Genomic DNA, 24,654 nt, shown 5'->3' with positions numbered 1-24,654 from the left:
AAAACCGAGATAAGCCTTGTCGTGATATTCTTGAACCGATTTTTCATGATATTAAGCATTTTTCTTTTTATAATGAAGATTTTTTTTTTTTTTTTTGTGTGTGTGCAAGATATGACGAAGATGTGTGACACTCTATTAGTGCATACTTTATTTTCTAAAAATTTATTTATTATTCCCTCCATTCATTTTTTATTTATCATTTTATTTTTTACAAACGATCGGTGCGATTTTAAACCATTGTCATCAATCAGCCTAGTTAGCCTAATGCAATTTCAAAAAAAAAAAAAACTAGCCTAATGCTCCATGCCCAGAGGCGGAACTATGAGGTGGATGTGAGTGGCCACGGCCACCCCTGAAAAATAATAAATTACTAGTATAACTTTGATATTTTTATAAAATTACAACTATATCATATATTTAGTTTAGAGAAATAGAATAAATTATGCATGCTGGCTGAGTGGTTAAATGCAGCACCCTCCTTTCAAGAGGTCCTTGTTCAACCCTTGGTGGAGGCTTTTTCTGTTTCTTTTTTCTATTTTTAAAAGAAAATCAATTCTTTAGTACAAAAAATTGTCTCAAGTCATTAGCAAGAACATTTTCCTAAAAAAAAGTTAATTTTTATATGTACTAGCGGCCTTATGTAAAAAAAGAAGAAGAAGATATTTTTATTGCTAAAAATTGTTAAAAAAAAAGTCAAGGGTATTGTTGGTACTATGAAAAGTCCACACCAAATTTTTTTTTATCATCTTTATATATAAGTATAGATATAGATACTAGCGTTCCGCGCCTGTCTGTGTCTAACTTATGTTCAAAAAAAAAAGTCTTATGTTATGATGAATTTGTTAATAAAAGATTTTTATTGCTAAAAAAATAAGAATATTGTTGGTATTATGAAAAATCGACACAAAAAATATTTGTATTATCTTTTTATATAGGCAACCCATTTGCCACTTATTCCCATTTTTATGATTTAAATTTTTTAAATTGATTAGTTAATGGAAGTTGTGAAACTAACTCAAGGGTAAAATAGGTATATTGAAAAGTCCATCCCAAACTCACCTATCCTTTTTATATAATGTTATAGATATCAATGCAAAAAATGCATCATTTTTATTTATTTATTTCTAAAAAAATACAACTATTTTCAATTTAAAATATGGATTTTTTTTATAAATTTTCTTTTTACTATATGTGTAATATAATAATAAAATATATGATTTTGTCAAAAAAAAAAAAATTGTGCGAGTCAATAATTGATTATTTCAAGTCGCTTGGCACACATAAAGTATTATTTTAAAATATGAAGCTTGATTTATCGATAATTAATTTTTTTGTATACAATATGATTTTGGTATTTAATTTATATACTATATTTTTTAGTGAGCCCCCAAGAAAAAAATAGTGTCCATGCCACGTGTGTGTGTGTAAGACGTGGCACCTCTTGTTTGTATGATCTGATTCAAACTCCAAATTACTCTTGTTTTCAGATTTGGAACAACAAACAAAACACAAACATAAACAACTTCATATATCAATCTATCTTGTTCCTTCCAACCAAACAGTTACAGATTCAACAGTGATGTCAACAGGTACACAAGCCTACGGTGAATCATGGTACTGGGACAACCGTTACACAAATGAACCTGGTCCTTTTGATTGGTACCAAAAGTACATTACTTTGGCTCCTATCATCAATCTCTATGTTCCTCTTCATCAATCTATCCTCGTTGTTGGTTCTGGAAATTCAGGCATGTCAATCCAACAAAACCCAATTTTTTTTTCATTGTTTTTTTCATTTCTCAGATCCCTCTTATATGATATGATATGATTTTCTATGCCACCCCATTTACTTTTTTTCATTTGGGTTCAATAAAAATCAATTTTTTTTTGCTTTTTGTATTTTGTTTTTTTATCACCTTTTGTGTAATGCATGTGGGCATGTTGTTTTGAAGGTTTTTTTTTGTTTTTTTGTGTGTGTGTTGTTTGCAGCGTTTAGTGAAGGTATGGTTGATGAAGGTGGTTACAAGGATGTTGTTAACATTGATATAAGCTCTGTGGTGATTGATGCTATGCAGAAGAAATACCAAGATCGACCTGAATTGAAGTGTATCCTTATGATACTTAATGTTGTATACATGTTTTTAAATCCTTATGATGAATTCGTGTTATGTACGAGTTTTTGAATAGCAGTTGAATCTCGATACTATGGATAATTGTGGTCAAATGCAACTGATATGGTCTATATCGTGACCACGAATACATCAAAGGGAATTTTTGGATTGACAGTGACTTTGACAGAATCATGGTATTCTACCGTGATTTTGGCAGAAACTATACTTGGAGGCCTCAACAATATCACCGTGTCACTGTGATTTTGCCAAATTCACTGTCAATTCATATCTTGTTTTTCATTTTGAGGCTGCTACGGTTGCCATAAGATCATGTTATTTTCCATGTTATAGAATAGCATCATCATAATCCCCGTGAGCATAGCTCAGTTGGCAAGGACATTGCATGTAATATGCGGGGACCGGGATTTGAACCCTGGTACTCCCACTTTTTCACCTTAAAAGGTGAAATTCTAGCCACTAGGCTACTTAACCAAACAAAAAAAGAATATAATCATCATAAATATAATTATTATTTTTTAAAAAAAAATTGATGAAGTAGTGAATGATGATAGTGGTGTACTTGAGTGCGAAATATCCTTAACGATTAGGCAGATCTGGAAATGGATGTAAGAGACATGAGTGCTTTTGAATCAGAGTCTTTTGGTTCTGTTATTGACAAAGGTGTGCTTCTGATTCATTCATACTTATAATATAATTAGATTACCTCTTCAACAATGAATTTTGCTGATATACTGTTTAACTTTGTTTTTCAGGAACTCTTGATTCTATCTTGGTGAGTGACTGTGTGCATTGAAATACTTGTACGTTTGACAAGACTAATGGTTTGCTTATTGCATATTTTGTTGTGACAGTGTGGAAACAATTCAAGACAAAATGCTACAAAGATGCTTGAAGAAATTTGGAGGTATAATGAAACCATGAACAAAAAGTCCATAGTTCTTTACCACTTCAATTTTGTTTTGGATTTTTTTTATTCTTGATCTGTTCACCATTATTGAAGCAGTTGATGACACACTATAGGGTTCTCAAGAACAAAGGAGTCTATATTCTGGTAATTAAACCTCTTTCTTTTAGTATCAATAGAGCGATGGATGTAAGTGTCTTTGCATTTCACCTTATCGGTCTTCAATGCTTGTAAACATTGCAGGTGACGTATGGAGCTCCACAATATCGCTTACGTTTGCTACGCGAATCATGCTCCTGGACAATTAAACTCCATGTGATAGGTTGGCTTAAATCCTATTGTCAATGCCATTTTTTGCGCCAAGTTTTGTGAACCTATTACAGTTTTTCTGTTCTCTCAGGCAATGCTTATCGCCAGGCTTCTAGTTTTACGTGATATCTAGTTCTATCATTTACTTTTAAATTCAGAAAATCCCAAATAACAAATAATAAGTTGGAACAAAATGAGCTTCGTATGAGCAATACCTGCAAACCGAAACATATAATTGTTGTGTGTATTGGTAATTGTTGAATTAGTTATTCCTTCCTTGCTACTTATAAGCAGTGTTGTTAAATAGCGGTTATAGCAGTGCTATGGCATAACGGAATTTGAACAAATCTCTATGGTTTTGCGATACGATATCTGGTACAAATTGTTGTCAAATAGTGGAAATGACAGTGCTATATCACTGCTGCGTAGCGAAATTTAAACAAACCTCTATTTTTTCGCGATCCACAATTGACAACACTCCTTAAAAGTATGAGATGCCTTGCCATTTGGCCTTTAATTCAAATCATGTAACAACTATCTCAAATTCTTAAGTTGTTGGGTTAAAATAACACCTCGAGCTAAATGTCATGTGTTTTGTCGGACCGTTATCCCAAAAGTTTTGATGCTATGTCATGAACTTTAGATCAACTATGCCTGCCAAATGCTTAAACCAATAGGTGAAAACACACGAGTTGTTTTTATATTATATCTATATGACTATATCTATAATATAATAATTATATGTATCATTTCTGTTGAAAGTTAAAGCTTTTCTCCTTAAAGCATCCTTTTTACATTTTCTTTTTATAAATTGTTAAATTGTTCCTCTTCAATCGACAATATTTGCATTTTTTCGTGTTGTTTATTCAATATTGGAGTGTTAATTATGCCATTGTCAATAACCACTTCTGTGATATATGCAGAGAAACTTGCAGCAGAAGAAAAATCTGATGATCCACTTTGGGAGCTGACAAAACCTATTCCACTTAATAATGATGGAAGCTCTGCGGAGGAAACCCTAGGACCGAATCCCGACGTCCATTATATATACATTTGCACTAAGGTAATCAGATAATTTGTGGTGCGTGCTTACGCTTATGTCCTTGGTCAATAGTGTTGGTATCAGAGCACATACTAGAATATAAAGATCTCATAAACTCTTTCATAATCAGAAAATTTATCGAACGAAGGCAACTTTAACAATATTACCAATAAATCCCTCAAATGTAAGATACAAATATTAACGAGGGCACTGCAAAGCGCCAAAATCACTGTCACGGTGTAAGTTGACACAATAAATCCCACAAATGAGTATCTAGTCCGAACAATAGAGAAAGAAAAATACTAAATAGAATATATCAAAATAAAGGGTTCGATGACAAGACCAATGTATTGAAATTTCAGCCAAAATAAAACACACTGTCTTTGCAAATTATCTGCTTAAATAACCAAAAACTTTTTCGCATATTGCTTGTTTTGCGTCTTTCATTTTTCTCTTGGCATGTTCATACTTTGTTTTGAAGTTAGTTGTGAGTCATGACTCTTACTTAGGAGGGACTAGCCCGACAAAACTCCCCCTCAGGACTCAGTTGAGGTCAAACCTTGATATCTTAGCAATTGTGCTACTAGTCTCAAGGTTCTCTCATCCTACAGCAATTTAACCAAATCATAAATATGATTCTCTTATACGGCTTCGGCCGACTCTTCATCATGGTTTGAAATTCATATCTCACAGCGATATGTTGAGCGTAGCTGTATATATCCTTTGCTTATTAGACTAATAATTTTGTTATAATCTTTCTGACAGGAAATTTCTGCTAATACAAACGTATAAGCGTGAATTGGCGCACTTTAACGAGGAAGGCATGCATATCCAATCTACAAATTTGTGTTAACTACTCCTTTACTCTAGTTGATCCTAGAATTTGTAATGTCAAATCCAAAGTTAATGATATTTTCTTTACAACAATTTGTATTATGACTTTTTTCTCTCTCAATATTTGTGTGATCCAAAGACAGTAGCATTTCTTCAATTGTAGATTAGATTGATTCCATAAGTTTTATGTTAGCTTGTGATGTTCCCTTAAACGCAGTTGTAATGTTCCCTTATGCTTTAAATATTCAAAATGGCTATATTGATGCAGCTTGTTACCCAAATCTCAAGCTATTAGAGACAATTACAATTGAATACAAATAATTTGTGTATTATTATAATAGAGGGCTTATCGTTGACCAAATTTATGATTCATTAGAGCACCATTATCGGTGCTTTTTCATGTGAAAAGGAACGGTTTTTGTCAGAAGCACATGGATAATTTGAATATATCCATCGTTGCTACAGTGCCATGAATTGTTTTGTTTGCCAACTGTTGTAATCTGACACATGCTACAGTGCAATTTAAAGAAATCCATTGTTTTGTTTGCCAACGGCTATATTCCATATATTATAAAAGCTTTGAATCATTTTTGGTATAAATAGATATCTCACTTCATTATTTTTTCATTCACATCTAGTCTTAACTATTTATTCTATCTCTTTTAAATTATTTTTTTCACATTTAATTTGACAATGAACCCCAATCACCATAATTCTTGGTCAAATTATATACAAAATAGTGTCAATTCTTCTAATATTCCAAATCTACAAAATAGTGGCAATTCTTCTCATATCTCAAATCAACAAAACTCATACTTTGGAAATGCACCTTTTAACCCAAATCCAACTTTTAACCCGAATTTTCAAAATTCTCCTTTTATTCCAAATCTACAAATTAACCCACACTTTGGAAATTATCCATATCAATTAACTAACCCCACTATGCTTCATGGGATTCAAATGAGTAGTAGTGGCATGCAATCAAATGATCAAGTGCCTGAAACACCACAGTTTTGCACTCAAGGTGGGTTGGAAACTATTAACCTTGGTGAAGAAGTTGGATCAACGGTTGTTAAGACGCCAAAAACAAGATTCCAACCAAAGGAAGATGAAGTTCTCATTCAATCATGGCTCAAAAGTTCAAAGAATGCAATTATTGGGATTGATCAAAAAGGAGAAAGTTTTTGGAAGAGGATTGGTGAAGCTTATAACAAGTATCGCGACAAAAAGTATCTAGAAAGAATAATTCTAATATTGATTTTCAAGAGTTCATGCGTAGAAGATTTGATGTTCGTGATAAGCAAATTCATCGACAACTTCAACAAAACTTGATAGAACATATATGGGAACGTTTTGGGCACAACAACAACAATTGAAAAACATTTTAAATCTATCTTTTTTCATGTATTTTATTTTTATGTTTATGAATTTCTTTTAATGTATTTTTTTATAATTAAGTTATTTGTATCATGTATTGTGTTATTTAATATATTTTTATATGTTTTTAATTTTACTTTGTTTCAAATTCATCAAAGAATTTTAATTCAAATACATTTTTATATATTATTGTAAAATATAAATGAGTAAAACATGTGGGACCCAATGGGACCCATTTAAGAGTTTTTGATGAGTTGTATGGATATTTGAGAAATTTGGTTGAGTTCCTTAAATAATTGAAAAGTGTAAAATAATATAAAGAATGAAATATGACCCACTTAAAGAACTCATATTGAGTTTTGGGATAATGGTGCTCTTAGTTATGATATTTTATTTAATATTTTGATATCTATATAAAAGGAGCTTAAGTTAGGCCTTCATTGTGGCATCATTTGGAAAAGCTTTTCATCTCTATTTAAACATGTTTCGGTAGGTCTTATTGTAACACGTTTGTCTGGTACTGTAACAGGTTTGTCTGGAAATATACGTAAGATTAAGTAGAAAAGAGATGAACAAACATTACAATGATGATTCCTCAAATCTGGCTCTTGGATCTCTCCTGCACGAGTTTTAGTGGTTGGAATGAAATTCTCTAAAATTCTGCAACTGATGGCTATTTATACTAATTCTGAAAACAAAGTCTCGCTGAGCGAGATGGCCTTTCTTCACCATTGAGTTTTCTGACACGTGACCACTGACCGCCATTTCTCGCTGAGCAAGATTCTCCATACATCAATCCTTTGTTCTTGATCAGAATGCATCTCTTTGTCCACAACCTACAAAATTAGTTGGAATTTGATGAAATAAGTAAAAATTGATCATTTTACTAATAAAACAGCTATTTACATCATAGTGGGGAATTTGATATGAATTACTTGTAAAATATGTTAATTAGTATAACTTACCCGTGCTATCGCCCGGGTTAATGTTCTATGAAAAATATAGATCATTTTTTTCACACATGAAAAATATGGATTATTAAAATTTTAATATTGTGATTTTTTTAATTATTTGTAAAATTAATTTTATATTTAATGTAATAGTTTATTTAAATATGATAAAAGATCCAAATTTTGGAGATTTTAAGGAGAAATGGCATAATGGAGAGTGATACTCCACTCCCCGTTCCCAACTCACATGTTCATATATTTGTTCTTTTATTTTCATAAAAAAAATGTCATTATGCAAAAACTAATTTAACGGTTAATATATTTGTTCTTAATCGTCATCTCTCTCCTTTAGACATTTGTTTTCTTCAGGAGTATTTTATCTCATGTCCCCGTGTGAAAAAATTTCACATTTGAGAAGTAAAATGGGGCGATTTTAATTTTAATATTATTTATTTAAAAGTAATGAACAGTAGAATTGTTTGTCATTTGCTTGACACAAAAAAAAAATTATATAATTTTTTTAAGCATATCTCATTTGTTAATGTGCAAATTTTAAAAAATGTATCTATTTGTTTTTATTTTTATTTGTTTATTTTACAGTGATGTATGGAGAATAAAAATAAAGTAATACATGATATTATTGCTTTTAATTCTTTTTTTATATATATAAAATCATTGTAACTTTCCCTGCTTTCAATTGATATCGTATTTTTTATATAATAAAATCTACAAATGTATGTCTCACCCCGTGTAAGTTATTTTTTGCTTAATACCTCCATGTATGTTATTTTTTTTATCAATACCCCCGTATTTTAATATTTTGTTTGGTACAAATCACTATGTATTTTTTTTTATTAGAAAAACCACGTTAAGATAAACCATAATTAATAGAATAATAAAATGAAATAGAAAAATAATCTATGAAGTCAATTACTTCATTCCTTTTATATTTCAGACAATGACACATTTTTCTCTACTTGATAAGTATGAAGTTTAAGAATAATTTTTTTTAAGCATATCAATTTCTCAATTCCACATTTTTCCAATTCATTCTATAGTATAGTCATTCGAGGAGTTTCTATTATTTTATCAGTGTATTTGTTAAATATCACATGAAAAATTAGACAAATAAAAAAATAATGAGTAAAAAAATAGAGTACAACATTTATTTATAAATAATAGTAAAAAAACATTTATAAGCATGATTTAAATCCAATAAAAAATAATATGAACAACAATTATTTTTTAATAAGTAAACATATGATTAAAAAAAATGACAATAAAATATAAAAAATATAAATAAATACTTAAAACTCTAACATCAATTGATAATACTTAATCCTAATTTGAATAACAAACAATGTTGTTCTTTCGTATATGGACCTGCAAATAAAGATTTATAACTCAAAATTAGTACAATTTTCTGATTGTAGAATTAAACTTGAATATTTTATCCACTCCTCTGTTCCCAATCCAGATGTTATTTATCCCTCGTAGTCATCTTCATCAGTCTCTGCAAGAATCCAAATAGTAAATAAAAGTTACAAAGATAGATGAAAAATATTTTGGCTTCTTAAAAAGAAGTTTACAATTTCTACAAAAAAAAAAAGTTTACAAAATATTATTGACTTTAGAGAAGAAAATGATTTCTCTTTTTTATGTTGAATCCTCTTATTGTAGCTGTTCTGGTAAAAAACGAGGGGGTTTGTATTATTGATCAAATGGTGTGATTACACTCAGTTCAATCCCAACAACCCTGGGAGTTTAATAAGTCAGAATTCGATTCCCTTTACAGATGAAAATATCAAACTATTTATAGACCATTAAAGCCTTCTTCTCCAAGCTAGGGTTCCTACAAATCCGGTCTTCAGCGCCTTTTCCGGTGATGCAGCGTGAAAGTAGGAATAAGACCTTGGTCTCCAAGCCATGGCGGTTTCAAGGAGTTGGTTTCTTCGTTCCCAAGTTAATCGCTAAGACAGGGAAGGATGAAGATATTTTATTGTCATATGCAAATCCGTCTTATGGGCGTTATCCGTCATTACCCACCTCGCCAAGGCCTTGTATCGCCAAATGGGCGTTTGGAATTTAATTGTTTTGGGCCTGTTTCCTTTCTCATATTAATTGGGCTAATTTGATTTTGCCTTTAGGCCCATTGCCCAGTCCACAGCCCCCCAAGCATGAAATCCGTAGGAATGAAATGCTTAAGTACAATTCGAATTTCCCTCCAAAATTCTTGGCGCGCGATATACCGCGTTTCTCTCCCACTCTCTGGTGCACGTTCTTACATTCATGAGCAACTCTCATTAACCGTTTCCCCTCCTGCTGCTGCCACGATGAGATTTCTTTATCTATAAATGAAGCGTTCAGCGCCCCGATCAACTCATCCCTTGTTGTTCGCTAACCTTTTAGACTTCTTTTCCACACTATGTCTCCCAAAAATCCTCCTTTTGAATGCGGTCAGTCTCCCGCCTCTCCGGTTATCAAGCGGCTCCGTCGCATGCTGACCATAAATACTGAAGACTTGATGGAGGATTTTGGCGAATTTTCTGAATTCGTCAAGGAGCTTAACGACTACTACTGGAGGTTGACCAAAGAAGAGAAACGCTTTCTCGATAGTGTGCTTCGTCTGGAGAAGGAACTGAAGGATAGTGCATCCTTTGTGATCGCTGTGGAAAATGTGAAGGAGTGCCACGCCGAAGTCACTGAAGCTGTTGACAGCCAGATAGAGATTACGAAGGAGACTATGGGTGTGCAAGAGGAGATCTTGGGGATATGCTTCAATGAGGAGCGCAGAGTGGATGATCGTCTGGCGATGCTGAATAAGGAGATGAAGCCGCTGGTGAAGAGGAAGAGGGCTCTTCAGGGCGAGATTAGGGATGACATTGCTAAGTTGATTACCCGGCGCCATTCTTTGGTGGACCTTCTGGACAAACAAAGCGAACTAAGAGAGGATCTGAAGCCTATTGATGAGAATATGGTGAAGGCGAAAAGGGTGAAACGAGCGTTGGAGGAGATGCATCGTATCGCCGTCGCCGATGCCAGTGAATTGGGAGGTTCCACCATGCCATGAAGTTCCTGCTCGCCAACTTTTCCCTTTATGCTTTTTTCCTTGCGTGTTTGTAATTTGCATTTAAGACATTCCTTGTTTGTTCTTCATACTTTTTGCTTTCGTTGTATTTCCCTTTAAGTAATTTGAATTTCAATCTTTCCTTTTCCGTTATACGCTGCTTTCTATTTCTGCTAGTATCGCCCTCCTCTAAAATCTCCATTAACTTAAATGGGTCAAACATTGACTCCTTGGAAAGATAAAAATAACGGTTCTCAAGACAGTCAAACCAAAGTAGTTGCGACCGTCCAAGCATTAATTACGACCGTTAATAACGATGTTAGGGTTGGGCAAGATTGGCTATAAATATCAACTGTTATTCTCATATTTCATCAACTTGTTTTGAATCTTTATTATGGAAAATAACAATGCGAAAAAACCTGTTGCCAGAAGCACCCCGCCTCAGCGAAGGAAGAAAAGGGTAGAGGTGTCTACCTCCAACTCCACTCGCTCCCGAAGGTCTAAGGATGTAAAAAAGGTGGAGGTTATCATTCTTTCCTCGGATACCTCCGATTCTGGTAGTGTCGATGAGGATTACGTTTCGTTTCTGGAGACCTACGTTCCTCCTGAGCTTCGTGCTTCTTCGTCCAGTGAAGAAGAAGGGTCCCGGGTCACCGTGGAATCCAAGATGATTTTTCCTGAGCCTGCGCCAAAGGATTCCGAGTCCGAGTGATAGGACTTTCAAGATTAGTTTTTCTTTGTAATTTTGCTTTCTGTCATTGTACCTTTATTTTTCAAAATTAATAAAGATTTTTGGTCTAGGGCTGAATTTATTGTTCTTGTGTTTTGCTTTCTCCTTAATCTTGAATTTTTTCTTTTTTTGAGCGTTTTTCCTGTTAATTTATGTTATGCTCAAAAAAGGCAAGGCTCGTAATTTTGGCGTGGTCATTCCAGAGGCGCATTGTGCTTCGAGGCGACTTCATGTTCGCCTTTTAGGGTGATAACTATTTGACGATAAATCTTCCAAAACTTATTCTCGGGATACACGCTTTTTGACACGTATTTAATCCGACGGCGCACTTGGTACTTCTTACTTCGACTTCTGGACTTCAACCAATCGAAAAAGTTTCCCTCTTTATAAGTAGTATCTCCGTTTCTTCTTTCCCTTTACTTATTTCTTCTCGCGAATCAGTATTCTCTTTCGCATATCCTTCTTCGATCCAGCAAGCCTTTGTTCAACGATTAGGACGCTTCCAGTTTATTTCTCCAAGCTTTGTCAATTCCTTTGAGGTATTCTTTCTTTTATACCTTACTCCTTTTTGCCGATTTGGTCTGTCTTGAGTAGGAACCCTAGTTTTCTGATTAGGTTTGGATAAATGGTTATTTTGAGGGAGTTAGATGATAATGATGAGAGGGTTCCTATTTCTTCTCCTAGTTATCTCGAATGGGCGCAACAAGTTCGCGCCCACTATACTAGGGCTAACGGCGTCCTTAATAGCCGAGGGTTTTACTCGGAATTATGGGGTTTTGATGTGGGGAGTAGTAGTAGTGATAGTGATAGCAGTAGTGATAGTGGTAATGACAGTGATTGTGTCATAATCTCCCCTTCCTCTTTCACAGGAAAGCGGAAGAATCCTTGTCGAGATCTGGTCGTTGCTGATTATACTCCAGTCACCATGGAAGTTCCTTCGAAGTATACTAGTGTGGAAATGGTGAGGAGCTTTAGGAAAGCCGTCAAACTTTCTGACTCTCGACATGAAGATTCTATTATTACCGAGCCTGTCAGAGAGGATGAGTTTGTATTTTCTAAGAATGACAAACCTCCGCATTATTTCTACCTTTATACTGGCGTGATCCAACCCCTCAATATTTGGCTGCCCTTTACCCCTTTTGAGGCGGAGATGTTGAAGGTTCTTAACGTCGCCCCTACCCAGCTTCATCCCAATAGTTGGGCCTTTGTCAAAGCCTTCGAGGTGATGTGCTTAGGTTTCGAACTGGAGCCCTCAATTGGCGTCTTTTTCTCCTTCTACCACATTAAAAACTTGAAACCCCAAGCTTTAGTCTCCCTTAGTAGCCAACCTAACCGTCGCCTCTTGAGTTTGTACGCTTCCAACTTCAAGAACTTTAAGAACTCTTTCTTCCGGGTTCGCTGTGGCGATCAATTCCCGGATTTGATGTATGATGAAGTAGAAGATCCTTTATTTCCCTTCTACTGGACCGATAACCCTAGGCTTATCAAGGGGGCCGTCTTTGAGGCCTTGAGTGATTTTGAACAAGATACCGTCAGCTTCCTTGACTCATATGCTCTTATGGATACCGCCGACATTCTTAGGTGTGAGGGTAATAGTGGAGCCCTGACAGAGTATTTACGTAAGTAACGCATTTGGTATTTTTCTACTTCTGTTTAATGTTGGTCTCGCCTCGTTATTAACTCTTGTGTTTTTTTTTTTTTGTCTCTTTTTACTTTTGCAGAGAGAATGAGGACTATTTCTAATGAGGAGAGACTGGCATTCTTGGCTAAAGCTCGCCAGCAAAGAGCCAATCCTGTTGTCGCCGTGACTGATCCCCTGAAAAAGCTGCAAGTGGAGGAAGCTGCTATGAAGGAAGGGCGGAGCAAGAAGAAGCATGAGGGGCGTATCCGTGTCGAGATCCCGGGAAAGACGGCTTCTGGAGCAGAGGAGAACGAGGGTGTTGCTCCTCCTCCTCCCAAAAAGCAAAAAGTTGAGAAGATTACTCAGAAGGCTGGGGGCGCTGACAAGGGCAAAGGCGCGGCTTCCAGTTCTTCTCAGCCTCCCGCTCAAGACGCTGAAAATGCTGCGCCCCTTTCCTGGAGCTCCTTCGATCCTCTGGAGTTTATTGAGAGAGGAGTAACCATGGTGGGTGACATGACTCGCTTCACCAACACTTCGACGGAAGACCTGAGGAAGAAAGCCTTAGAGTATGAAGTCAAGGGTACTCTCCTCAATTATCTGTTGACAAACCGCCAGGAGCAAGAGGTTATGGAGGCGAGGCAAAAAGTGAAGATGGTTGATGACAACCTCGCTGATATTGAGAAGAAGTATTCTGAAACTAAGGCGAAGCTGGAGGATGATATTAAGAAGCTGAAGGAAGAACAGGAAGGCGAGGCGGAGAGGTTGAAGAAGGAATATGAGGATAAGCTGGCGAAGGTGAAGGAAAGTTATGCCGCCTCCGAGACCAAGCTGAAAGAGAATGCTGCTGCACAAGATGAGGTGATTTCTAAGCTTTCTAAAGAGAAAGATGCAGCGGTGTTCTCCGTGGGGACCTTGGGCGAAGAGAAGGAGAGGTTGGAAACTGACGTGAGGGAGCTTCAATTGTATGCTGCCAATCAGTACGAGGAAGGTTTCGCCTATGCCCTTGAGCAGGTCAAGCTTCTTTTCCCAGACCTCGACGCCCCGCGCCTAGCTGAAGCTGATGCTATGAACCAGATTATTGAAGGAAAGCTTGTTCCCTATGTACCTCCCAGTGAATGATATGATCTTGTTTGTAATGATTTTTGTTCTTGCCCTTCTGTGGCTTTTTGTAACTATTTTGTATGCCCTGTTGTGGCTTTGAACAATTTGCCCCTTGGCTGGGTCCTTTATAAATTTCTTTATTCGCCTGATTTCTTCTCTTTATAACTTTATGGATTATTTTTGCATTACGTTGTGAGGTAACGCCTTCTGTTGTTCTCGTCTAGGAAACTTTGTCCTTGCACCTGTGACATCTTCTACTTTCTATAATAATTGTAAATTGATACAAATAACTTTATACCTGTTGTCTTTTGGCGTTATAATGAATCGCCTGCTTTGGTTGTGTATAAGCTTCTTCTGGCGGTGTTGATAATCTCGCCTTTTTAATTTTTCTTTTTCTGACGTACCCAACTCGTAAGACTTACAGGTAACGCCAAGGCTTTGCAACCTTTTTAATTTTAATTTTTTTTTTTTTTTTCTGACGTACCCAACTCGTAAGACTTACAGGTAACGCCAAGGCCTTTCAACCTTTTTTAATTTTGCTTTTTCTGACGTACCCAACTCGTAAGACTTACAGGTAACGCCAAGGCCTTGCAACCTTTTTAATTTTTTCTTTTTCTGACGTACCCAACTCGTAAGACTTACAGGTGACGCCAAGGCCTTTCAACCTTGTTTAATTTTGCTTTTTCTGACGTACCCAACTCGTAAGACTTACAGGTAACGCCAAGGCCTTTCAACCTTGTTTAATTTTGCTTTTTCTGACGTACCCAACTCGTAAGACTTACAGGTAACGCCAAGGCCTTGCAACCTTTTTAATTTTTTCTTTTTCTGACGTACCCAACTCGTAAGACTTACAGGTGACGCCAAGGCCTTTCAACCTTGTTTAATTTTGCTTTTTCTGACGTACCCAACTCGTAAGACTTACAGGTAACGCCAAGGCCTTTCAACCTTGTTTAATTTTGCTTTTTCTGACGTACCCAACTCGTAAGACTTACAGGTAACGCCAAGGCCTTTCAACCTTGTTTAATTTTGCTTTTTCTGACGTACCCAACTCGTAAGACTTACAGGTAACGCCAAGGCACTGTAACCCTTGTTTAATAAATTTTTTTTTTTTCTGACGTACCCAACTCGTAGGTGACGCCAAGGCACTGTAACCCTTATTTAATAAATTTTTTTTTCTGACGTACCCAACTCGTAGGTGACGCCAAGGCACTGTAACCCCTGTTTAATAATTTTTTTTTTCTGACGTACCCAACTCGTAGGTGACGCCAAGGCACTGTAACCCTTGTTTTTGGTTCAGCGCTCACATCTGAGTTGATCTTTAAATAAAGATTCAGAGCTCAAGTTTGAGATAACCATTTTTGTTGGTTCAGAGCCCGTAACTTAATCAGGTTGACCTTTATTGACGCAAATATTTTGGGATATGCAGGAAGATATAAACTACTAGAATTTTGAAATTCAATGAGCCTCGATAAAAACCCCCGTTGAAACAGGGGAAAAGAGTGTCTCATTGTTTTTTATTCATTTATGAAAACGGTTCTTATACATCATTTAAAAATATTGCTAAAAGAAGAGAATGGTTTTACTTATTCTTCCACCGATAAAGTGATGCTCCGTGATTAGCTATAGTAGAACTTTAGGTTTGCTACGTTCCATGTCCTTGGGAGGATTTTTCCTTCCATGGTCTCTAGGCGATATGCTCCTCCTTCGAAAGCTTCTTGCACCCGAAAGGGGCCTTCCCAGTTTGCTGCGAACTTTCCTCCTTTATCCTTTCCCATAGGTCTTTTCAGCACCAGGTCGCCTTCTTGAAAACTCCTTTGTTTGACTCTCGTATTATAACGCCTAGCGGCTCTTTGCTTTATGGCGAATTCCCTGAAATGCGCTCTTTCTCTTCTTTCCTCGATCATGTCTAGGTTCTCTTCCAGAGCTCTGTCGTTCTCTTCCTGCGTCGTGGTTTCTCTGCGCCAACTAGGAGGATTTATTTCCACCGGGATCATCGCGTCCGAACCATAGACCATTGTAAATGGCGCTTCTCCTGTCGAGGATTGGGGAGTGGTGTGATACGACCAGAGGATGGGTGAGATGTGGGCTACCCAAGCTTCGCCTTTACTATCTAGCCTTCTTTTTAAGGCTCTTAGTATCACCTTATTTGCTGACTCTGCTTGTCCGTTAGCTTGTGGATGCTCCACTGATATAAAGGTGTTTTTGATTCCTTTGCTTCGACAGAATTCAACGACCTTTTCGCTGGCGAACTGTGTACCGTTGTCGGATACGATGTATTTGGGCAATCCAAATCTGCAGATGATTTTCTTCCAATAAAAGATTTTTACCTGTTCCGCCGAGATGCTGGATACCGGCTCTGCTTCAATCCATTTTGTAAAGTAGTCTACGGCGACGATGATCCATCGCGCTTGTTTATAGCCAACCGGAAATGGACCAACGATATCTACACCCCACATGAAAAAGGGCCAAGGGGATAACACTGACTTCAGTGGCTCCCCCGGAACGTGATGCAGGTTGGCGTGTCTTTGGCATTTGTCACAGTTTCTTACATACATGGCGGTATCATCATGTATATCTGGCCAATAAAATCCTGCTCTCAATATCTTTCCTGCTAATGCTCTTGAACCGATATGACTACCACATGATCCTTCGTGTACTTCATTCATGATGCGCTTGGCTTCTTCAGTACTGACGCATAAAAGGAGGGGGGACGCGAATCCTCTCTTATATAGCTTATCCCCTACCATTGAATACCATGCCGCCATTTTCCTCAATTTAAAAGCCTTTTCCCTTTCTTTCGGGAGCTCATCCTTTTGGAGGTACCGGATAATGGGCGATCTCCAGTCTTCTTCTTCTATTACCATCATTACCTCTTCCCCGTTGATGCTGGGAGTTTTTATGGTTTCTTGGATAACGGTTCTATGGCTTCCTGGTTTTTTGGTGCTCGCCAACTTTGACAATAGATCTGCTCTCATGTTTTGTTCGCGGGGAACGTAAACTAATTCGAACGAATCGAAATGCTTAGCTAGGTTTTGCACCTTCTCCACGTATTTGATTAACTGCGGCTCTTTCGTTTGAAACTTCCCTGATACTTGGTTGGTTACCAGCTGGGAATCACTCATGGCCTTTAGCTCTTTTACCTCCATATCGCTTGCCAACTTCATTCCTGCTATCAAAGCCTCGTATTCCGCTTGGTTGTTGCTAGCTTTGAAGGCGAAACGTAGTGATTGTTCTATCATCACGCCATCCGGTCCTTCCAGTACTATTCCGGCTCCACTTCCTCGCACATTGGAGGCCCCGTCAACTGAGAGTGTCCAAAACGCCGTTTTCTCTGTTGTTGGCGGAGTAGACATCTCCAATACAAAATCAGCTAGTCTTTGTGACTTAATGGCCCCTCTAGGTGAGAAGGTGATGTCAAATTCCGATAATTCCACGGACCACGCCACCATCCTTCCTGCCAAGTCTGGCTTTCGGAGGACGTTCTTGATAGGGTAATCTGTTTTAACAACTACCTGGTGGCTTTGAAAATACTGCCTTAACTTTCTGGCTGTGACAACTACCGCGAGAGATAACCTCTCTATTCTTTGATACCTTGTTTCTGCTCCCCTTAAGGTTCTACTTACAAAATATATAGGTTTTTCTTCGCCCTCTATTTCTTGAACTAGAGCTGAACTCAAAGCTCTATCCGAGACTGCGAGATATAGGTAAAGGGTGTTACCTGGTAATGGGCGTGTCAAGATGGGCGGTGATGCCAGGAACTCTTTTAGTTGTTTGAAGGCTTCTTCGCATTCTGGCGTCCAAGAAAATCTCTCATTTTTCCTAAGAGATGCGAAGAAGTGGAAACCCTTTTCGCCCGCACATGATAGGAATCTGGATAGTGCGGCTATTCTGCCTGTCAAGGTCTGTACTTCTTTCACGGATGTAGGGCTCCTCATGTCTATGATGGCTTGGCATTTTTCGGGGTTAGCCTCTATTCCTCTGCTGGTGAGCATAAACCCTAAGAATTTTCCGGCTTGTACCCCAAAGGAACACTTTGCTGGGTTTAGTCTCATGTTGTACTTTCTTACTGATCCCATGATGTCCAACAGATCATCATCATGGCGACTTCCCTCGGAAGTTTTTACTACCATGTCGTCGATATATACCTCTAAATTCTTCCCTATTTGCTCAGCAAAAACCCTGTCCATCAACCTTTGGTATGTTGCTCCCGCATTCTTCAGTCCAAAAGGCATGACGTTGTAAAAATAGTTGCAGGTATTCGACATAAAGGCTGTATGGCGGGCGTCGGAGGGGTTCATCTTTATTTGATTGTATCCGGAGTAGGCGTCCATAAAACTCAGCATCTTACACCCCGAGGCGCCATCAATTAACCTGTCTATGTTAGGTAGGGGATATGGATCTTTGGGACACGCCTTGTTTAAGTCTGTGAAGTCCACGCACATTCTCCACTTCCCGTTGGCCTTTTTCACCATGACGACATTTGCCAACCATGAGGGGTATTTTATTTCTTCGATGAATCCTGCTTCCTTTAGTTTCTCTACTTCCTCTGCTATAGCGACTCGTCTTTCTTCTCCCACCTTCCTTTTTCTTTGGGAAACTGGTTTTGTGCTGGGTGATATTGAGAGTTTATGTGTTATCACCCCTTCGTCAATCCCTGGCATATCTGAAGGTTTCCATGCGAATAGGTCAGCGTTATCCTTCAAGATTTTGATGATTCGTCTCCTCTCCTCGCTGGGCAACGCTGTTCCCAAGCTAGTTGTCTGGTGAGGGTAATCGCCAATTTGAACCTGCTCCAGGTCTTCTATAGGGCTTACCCTTCGATCTTGGAATTCCTCCCTTGGATCCATATCTGCGCTCTCTATCATGTTTATGCCGCCTGGAGTTGCGGCTTGTCTTCTTTCGAATTTCCCGCTTGCGCTGGAAGTTCGGTGTCGTATCTTTAAGCTAGACTCGTAGCACTTCTTGGCGAGAATCTGATCGCCCCTTACTGTTCCTACTCCCCCATTCTCGAGGGGGTATTTTATTGCTAGGTATAAAGTGGACATGGCCGCCCCTAATGCGTTAAAGGCGGGTCTTCCTATAATAATATTATAGGAGGTAAAAGGAGTTTTAACTACCAGATATCGCACTTTGATAGTTTTGGCGTTGCTGCCTTCTCCAAACGTGGTAAGAAGGGAGGCGTAACCCATTACGTCCACTTGTTCGCCAGAGAACCCAACCAGGGTTCCGGAGTATGGTTGCAATTGCTCTTCTGCTAATTGCATGGCCTTGAAAGCTTCCCAGTACATAATGTCCGCTGAACTCCCCGAATCTATCAGTACTCTTTTTACATCACAGTTCAAAATTTGGACTTGTATCACTAAGGGATCATCGTCATGGGGTGCTACCTCCAAACCATCCTTTGCCGTGAATGCCAAATCCGGTACGTCTAATGGCTGAGGTTGACTTACGAGGTATATCTCCGAGATGGCTCGGCGTACATACCTTTTCCTTGCTGAGCTTGATTCGCCCCCGCCTGAGAATCCCCCCGCTATTGTATTCACGGAGATTCTCCCCTTGGGAGGCTCTCTGTTTGGCCCAGGAGGGTCTCGTGGCTCCTGCCGGGGAACTTTTGGCACGACAACCCGCCCTTGGGCGGCGTCGTCAATAAATTTGCGAAGGTGTCCGCTTTTGATTAGTTCTTCGATTAAATCTCTTAAGCGGAAGCATTTCTCCGTGGAGTGACCTCTACACCTGTGATATGCGCACCAGGCGTTATCGTCCAGCCCCATGGGGATGTTACTGGTTCTCCTTGGGGGGAGGTTTGCCAAACCAGTGGCCAGAATCTCATTTAAGACGTAAACCTTTGAGGCGTTTAATGGCGTGAGGTCTTCATTGGCGGGATGATTCCTGAATTCTCTTCTGGGCGGTTGGCGGTAGGGCTTCCCATGGTGCCTCTGCCATGGGTCTCCTTGGTGGCCCCCCGATTTTGGTCGTGGGTGTTCGGGCGCTCTAGTGGCACGGCCCACGTATTCCTTCTCCTTAACGTCTCTTTGCCTTTTCTCGGCGTTACTTTCTTCGCCCTTAATATAACACTCCGCCCTCTTGTTCACCTCTTGCATCGACGAGGCTGGCTTTTGGGCTAAGGACTCATTGAAATGTCCCGCTCTTAGCCCATTGTGGAAGGCTGCCACAAACATCTCCTGATTTGGATTTGAGACTTTGATGGTGGCTTCGCTAAATCTGGCGAGGAAGTTACGCAATGACTCGCCAGGGTTTTGGCGGATGGAGAAAAGACTGGTTGATGTGACTTTCACGTGTTTCGATCCAGCGAACTGGTGAATAAATTTTTTATGAAAGTCAGCATAACTCTCAATTGAGTTTCTTGGAAGGTTCATGTACCAACGCAGGGCGACATCCTTGAAGGTGCCGGCTAGTAATTTACACTTTAGATGTTCCGGAGCATTGATTATGGCAGTTTGTGTCCCAATTGCCATCAGGTGCTCCCTTGGATCCGTCTTTCCGTCGAAGGTAGGAAGGTGAGGAACCTTGATTGTTTCCACCACTTGGGCATCCCACAGGTGCTGTGCTAAGGGTTGTACGTCCATGACGCCCTCTCCCTCCTCCTCCTCCAAAATCAATTTCGCTTTCTCTTTCTCATTAGTTCTTTCGGCTTCTATGGCCGCAATCTGAGTTTGTAAGCGCCGAATCTCTACGACGGCGGCTTGCAGGGTGTTAACGTTAGAGTTGTCGTGGTTTTCGTGTTCTCCAGCCATGTGAAGATGTTTGATTTTTCGTCTAGTTGCTGTGATAGGCTGGGATCAAATGATTTTACCGCAGCCCCACGGTGGGCGCCAAAATGTTCTGGTAAAAAACGAGGGGGTTTGTATTATTGATCAAATGGTGTGATTACACTCAGTTCAATCCCAACAACCCTGGGAGTTTAATAAGTCAGAATTCGATTCCCTTTACAGATGAAAATATCAAACTATTTATAGACCATTAAAGCCTTCTTCTCCAAGCTAGGGTTCCTACAAATCCGGTCTTCAGCGCCTTTTCCGGTGATGCAGCGTGAAAGTAGGAATAAGACCTTGGTCTCCAAGCCATGGCGGTTTCAAGGAGTTGGTTTCTTCGTTCCCAAGTTAATCGCTAAGACAGGGAAGGATGAAGATATTTTATTGTCATATGCAAATCCGTCTTATGGGCGTTATCCGTCATTACCCACCTCGCCAAGGCCTTGTATCGCCAAATGGGCGTTTGGAATTTAATTGTTTTGGGCCTGTTTCCTTTCTCATATTAATTGGGCTAATTTGATTTTGCCTTTAGGCCCATTGCCCAGTCCAGTAGCCTAACACAAGTAAACAAAATACCTGCAAAGAAAAACAAATAAAATTTAGATTTCATTCCACTTGAGAGCAACAAAAATTATATTTAACAAATAAATAAGAAATAACCAACAGCAGCAATAGATTTTTAATTTTAAAAAAAAAAAACCAACAATAGCAATAGATAGAAAAAAAAGTAGTGATGCTATCAAAAAAAAAAAAAAGAGTAGTGAAGGTGAGAAGAGAAGAGAAAATAAGGGGCGCTGAGACACTCAATGACCCTCACTCTTACATGTTGACCCGTATATATAGAAACTATAGTAGATTTTTGGTCCTTAATTTTTGAAATTTCCATCCATTTCAGCATTGATTTAATTTAATCAATATATATTCCAAAAATGAGTTGGTCAATAATCAAAAGTTTTCATACGTAAAATTTCAATTGTATCCAAATATTAATATATAGACATTTGTTCATAAAACCTGATTGAGCAATTTCTATAAAAAAAACTCTTGTGGGATATATAAAAAAAATATTACGGAAAAAAACTCCATTGTTTGGTATATATAAAATTTCATATATAATAATTTCACAAAAAAAAAAAATTCATGTATAATATTATGTATTATATTAATATATATATATATATATATATATATATATATATATATATATATATATATATATATATATATATATATATATATATATATATATATATATTAATGAGATATAATTATTTATATTTGAATTTGAGTTATTTCCTTTTAAAATTATTTTTAATAGGTGCATTAAATACGATTTATAAACAATAATTGAAAAATGATTGAATTTCCAAATTAGCCAAAGATTCTAAGTAAAATGATATCATCATGTATTAGAGAAATTGCAAAGGCCTGCATAGTTAGCCACATAGGAATTGGAGAAATGTTAGAATGCCACGTAAGACATGGATCAATGAAATGGTGCCACATAGGAATAAGACTATGAGAGAGAAACTCCTAAACATATAAATAACTAGTATAACTTACCCGTGCTATCGCCCGGGTTAATGTTCTATGAAAAATATAGATCATTTTTTTCACACATGAAAAATATGGATTATTAAAATTTTAATATTGTGATTTTTTTAATTATTTGTAAAATTAATTTTATATTTAATGTAATAGTTTGTTTAAATATGATAAAAGATCCAAATTTTGGATATTTTAAGGAGAAATGACATAATGTAGAGTGATACTCCACTCCCCGTTCCAAACTCACATGTTCATATATTTGTTCTTTTATTTTCATAAAAAAAAGGTCATTATGCAAAAACTAATCTAACGGTTAATATACTTGTTCTTAATCGTCATTTCTCTCCTTTAGACATTTGTTTTCTTCAGGAGTATTTTATCTTATGTCCCCGTGTGAAAAAATTTCACATTTGAGAAGCAAAATGGGCCGATTTTAATTTTAATATTATTTATTTAAAAGTAATGAACAGTAGAATTGTTTGTCATTTGCTTGACACAAAAAAAATTTATATAATTTTTTTAAGCATATCTCATTTGTTAATGTGCAAATTTTAAAAAAAGTATCTATTTGTTTTTATATTTATTTGTTTATTTTACAGTGATGTATGGAGAATAAAAATAAAGTAATACATGATATTATTGCTTTTAATTCTTTCTTTTTTTAATATATAAAATCATTGTTACTTTCCCTGCTTTCAATTGATATCGTATTTTTTATATAATAAAATCTACAAATGTATGTCTCACCCCGTGTAAGTTATTTTTTGCTTAATACCTCCATGTAGGTTATTTTTTTTATCAATACCCCCGTATTTTAATATTTTGTTTGGTACAAATCACTATGTATTTTTTTTATTGGAAAAATCACGTTAAGGTAAACCATAATTAATAGAATAATAAAATGAAATAGAAAAATAATCTATGAAGTCAATTACTTCATTCCTTTTATATTTCAGACAATGACATTTTTTTCTCTACTTGATAAGTATGAAGTTTAAGAATAATTTTTTTAAGCATATCAATTTCGCAATTCCACATTTTTCCAATTCATTCTATATTATAGTCATTCGAGGAGTTTCTATTATTTTATAATTGTATTTGTTAAATATCACATGAAAAATTAGACAAATAAAAAAATAATGAGTAAAAAAATAGAGTACAACATTTATTTATAAATAATAGTAAAAAAAACATTTATAAGCATGATTTAAATCCAATAAAAAATAATATGAACAACAATTCTTTTTTAATAAGTAAACATATGATTAAAAAAAATGACAATAAAATATAAAAAAATATAAATAAATACTTAAAACTCTAACATCAATTGATATTTTAGTCATTATTTAATTATTGGCATTTTAATTTTTGAAGTAGCAAAATTTGTTACACATATTTTTAAAGACAAAAAAATTTGGTGACTTATTAAACATACATATATTAGTGTAATTTATCATTTTTTGTGTTAGATAATTATGAAATTTGAAATATTAAAATCTTAATTTTTATAGTCACTTTTTAACCCGTGCTTGGCACGGGTCCGGATACTAGTGAATCCAATTTCCAGCAAAATATATCGTTTCTTTTTAAAAAAAGTATATTCCACGCCACAATTTATTGGGACCCATAATTCACAATTAGAAAATAGCATGCATGGCTGCCAAGTAGAAAGAACTAAGAAGAAAAAAAAAAGAAGTCGGCCAATTATTTGTACACAATACACAATTAAATTATAAAATAAAAATATTTTATAAACTAAACAAAAATGTTGCATCATAGAATTATTCATTAGACACATGTATAAACAAGTGCTATTACATAAGTATTGTTAAAAAAAAATATATCACATTAGTATTTTTTTTTACTCAAAGTAAACGATATTCATTCATTCAAATTGATAGAGTACATCGATACAATACAAATTCAAAGTCGCTAAAAACAAAAAGGATAAATCTGCAAACAAACTCACAGTATCTATGTTAATAGCATAAAACGGCAAATTGCATATGACTACAAATTTAAATATGACTATATTGAAGTGTCATGCCTCCGGATCTGAAGCGTTGATGATACCAAAGTTGACATTGATTGAATCTGCACTAGATCAGAATTAACCTTTCAACCTGAAACAAATAAACACCACACAAAGACTGGATAAAACAAATACACCGCACAAAGACGAGATAAAACAAATACATCGCACAAAGGCGAATAACAAACAAATATGTGAAAATCACCAATTTAAATGAAAGAAGAAAAAAACAAA

At 36.6% G+C, this 24,654-nt stretch overlaps 2 protein-coding genes across 2 annotated transcripts; both read left to right on the top strand.

Annotated features, from left to right (window-relative positions):
• The first annotated feature begins 1,485 nt into the window (after window positions 1-1,485).
• Window positions 1,486-5,502, top strand: LOC123887103 (EEF1A lysine methyltransferase 4). The gene is made up of 9 exons (XM_045936389.1): window positions 1,486-1,748; window positions 1,990-2,106; window positions 2,724-2,792; window positions 2,885-2,904; window positions 2,984-3,036; window positions 3,153-3,183; window positions 3,280-3,358; window positions 4,269-4,408; window positions 5,153-5,502. The coding sequence occupies exons 1-9, from the start codon at window positions 1,580-1,582 to the stop codon at window positions 5,177-5,179; spliced, it is 705 nt and encodes a 234-aa protein (XP_045792345.1). The 5' UTR covers window positions 1,486-1,579; the 3' UTR covers window positions 5,180-5,502.
• A 412-nt stretch (window positions 5,503-5,914) lies between these two features.
• Window positions 5,915-6,553, top strand: LOC123885999. Its single transcript, XM_045935339.1, has one exon. It carries the CDS (start codon window positions 5,915-5,917, stop codon window positions 6,551-6,553), a length of 639 nt encoding a protein of 212 aa, XP_045791295.1.
• The last annotated feature ends 18,101 nt before the right edge of the window (window positions 6,554-24,654 follow it).

The sequence above is a fragment of the Trifolium pratense genome, linkage group LG5 (genome assembly GCF_020283565.1).
Source record: "Trifolium pratense cultivar HEN17-A07 linkage group LG5, ARS_RC_1.1, whole genome shotgun sequence".
Classification (NCBI taxonomy): Eukaryota; Viridiplantae; Streptophyta; class Magnoliopsida; order Fabales; family Fabaceae; genus Trifolium; species Trifolium pratense.
Note: the sequence above shows the minus strand (reverse complement) of the source record. Positions and strands in the feature narration are given on the sequence as shown.

Coding starts and splice junctions, on each gene's coding strand:
- LOC123887103 (XM_045936389.1), top strand. CDS start 1,580: ATGTCAACAGGTACACAAGCCTACGGTGAATCATGGTACTGGGACAAC. Junction 2,905..2,983: donor GAACTCTTGATTCTATCTTG/GTGAGTGACTGT, acceptor TTGTTGTGACAG/TGTGGAAACAATTCAAGACA. Junction 4,409..5,152: donor ATATATACATTTGCACTAAG/GTAATCAGATAA, acceptor TCTTTCTGACAG/GAAATTTCTGCTAATACAAA.
- LOC123885999 (XM_045935339.1), top strand. CDS start 5,915: ATGAACCCCAATCACCATAATTCTTGGTCAAATTATATACAAAATAGT.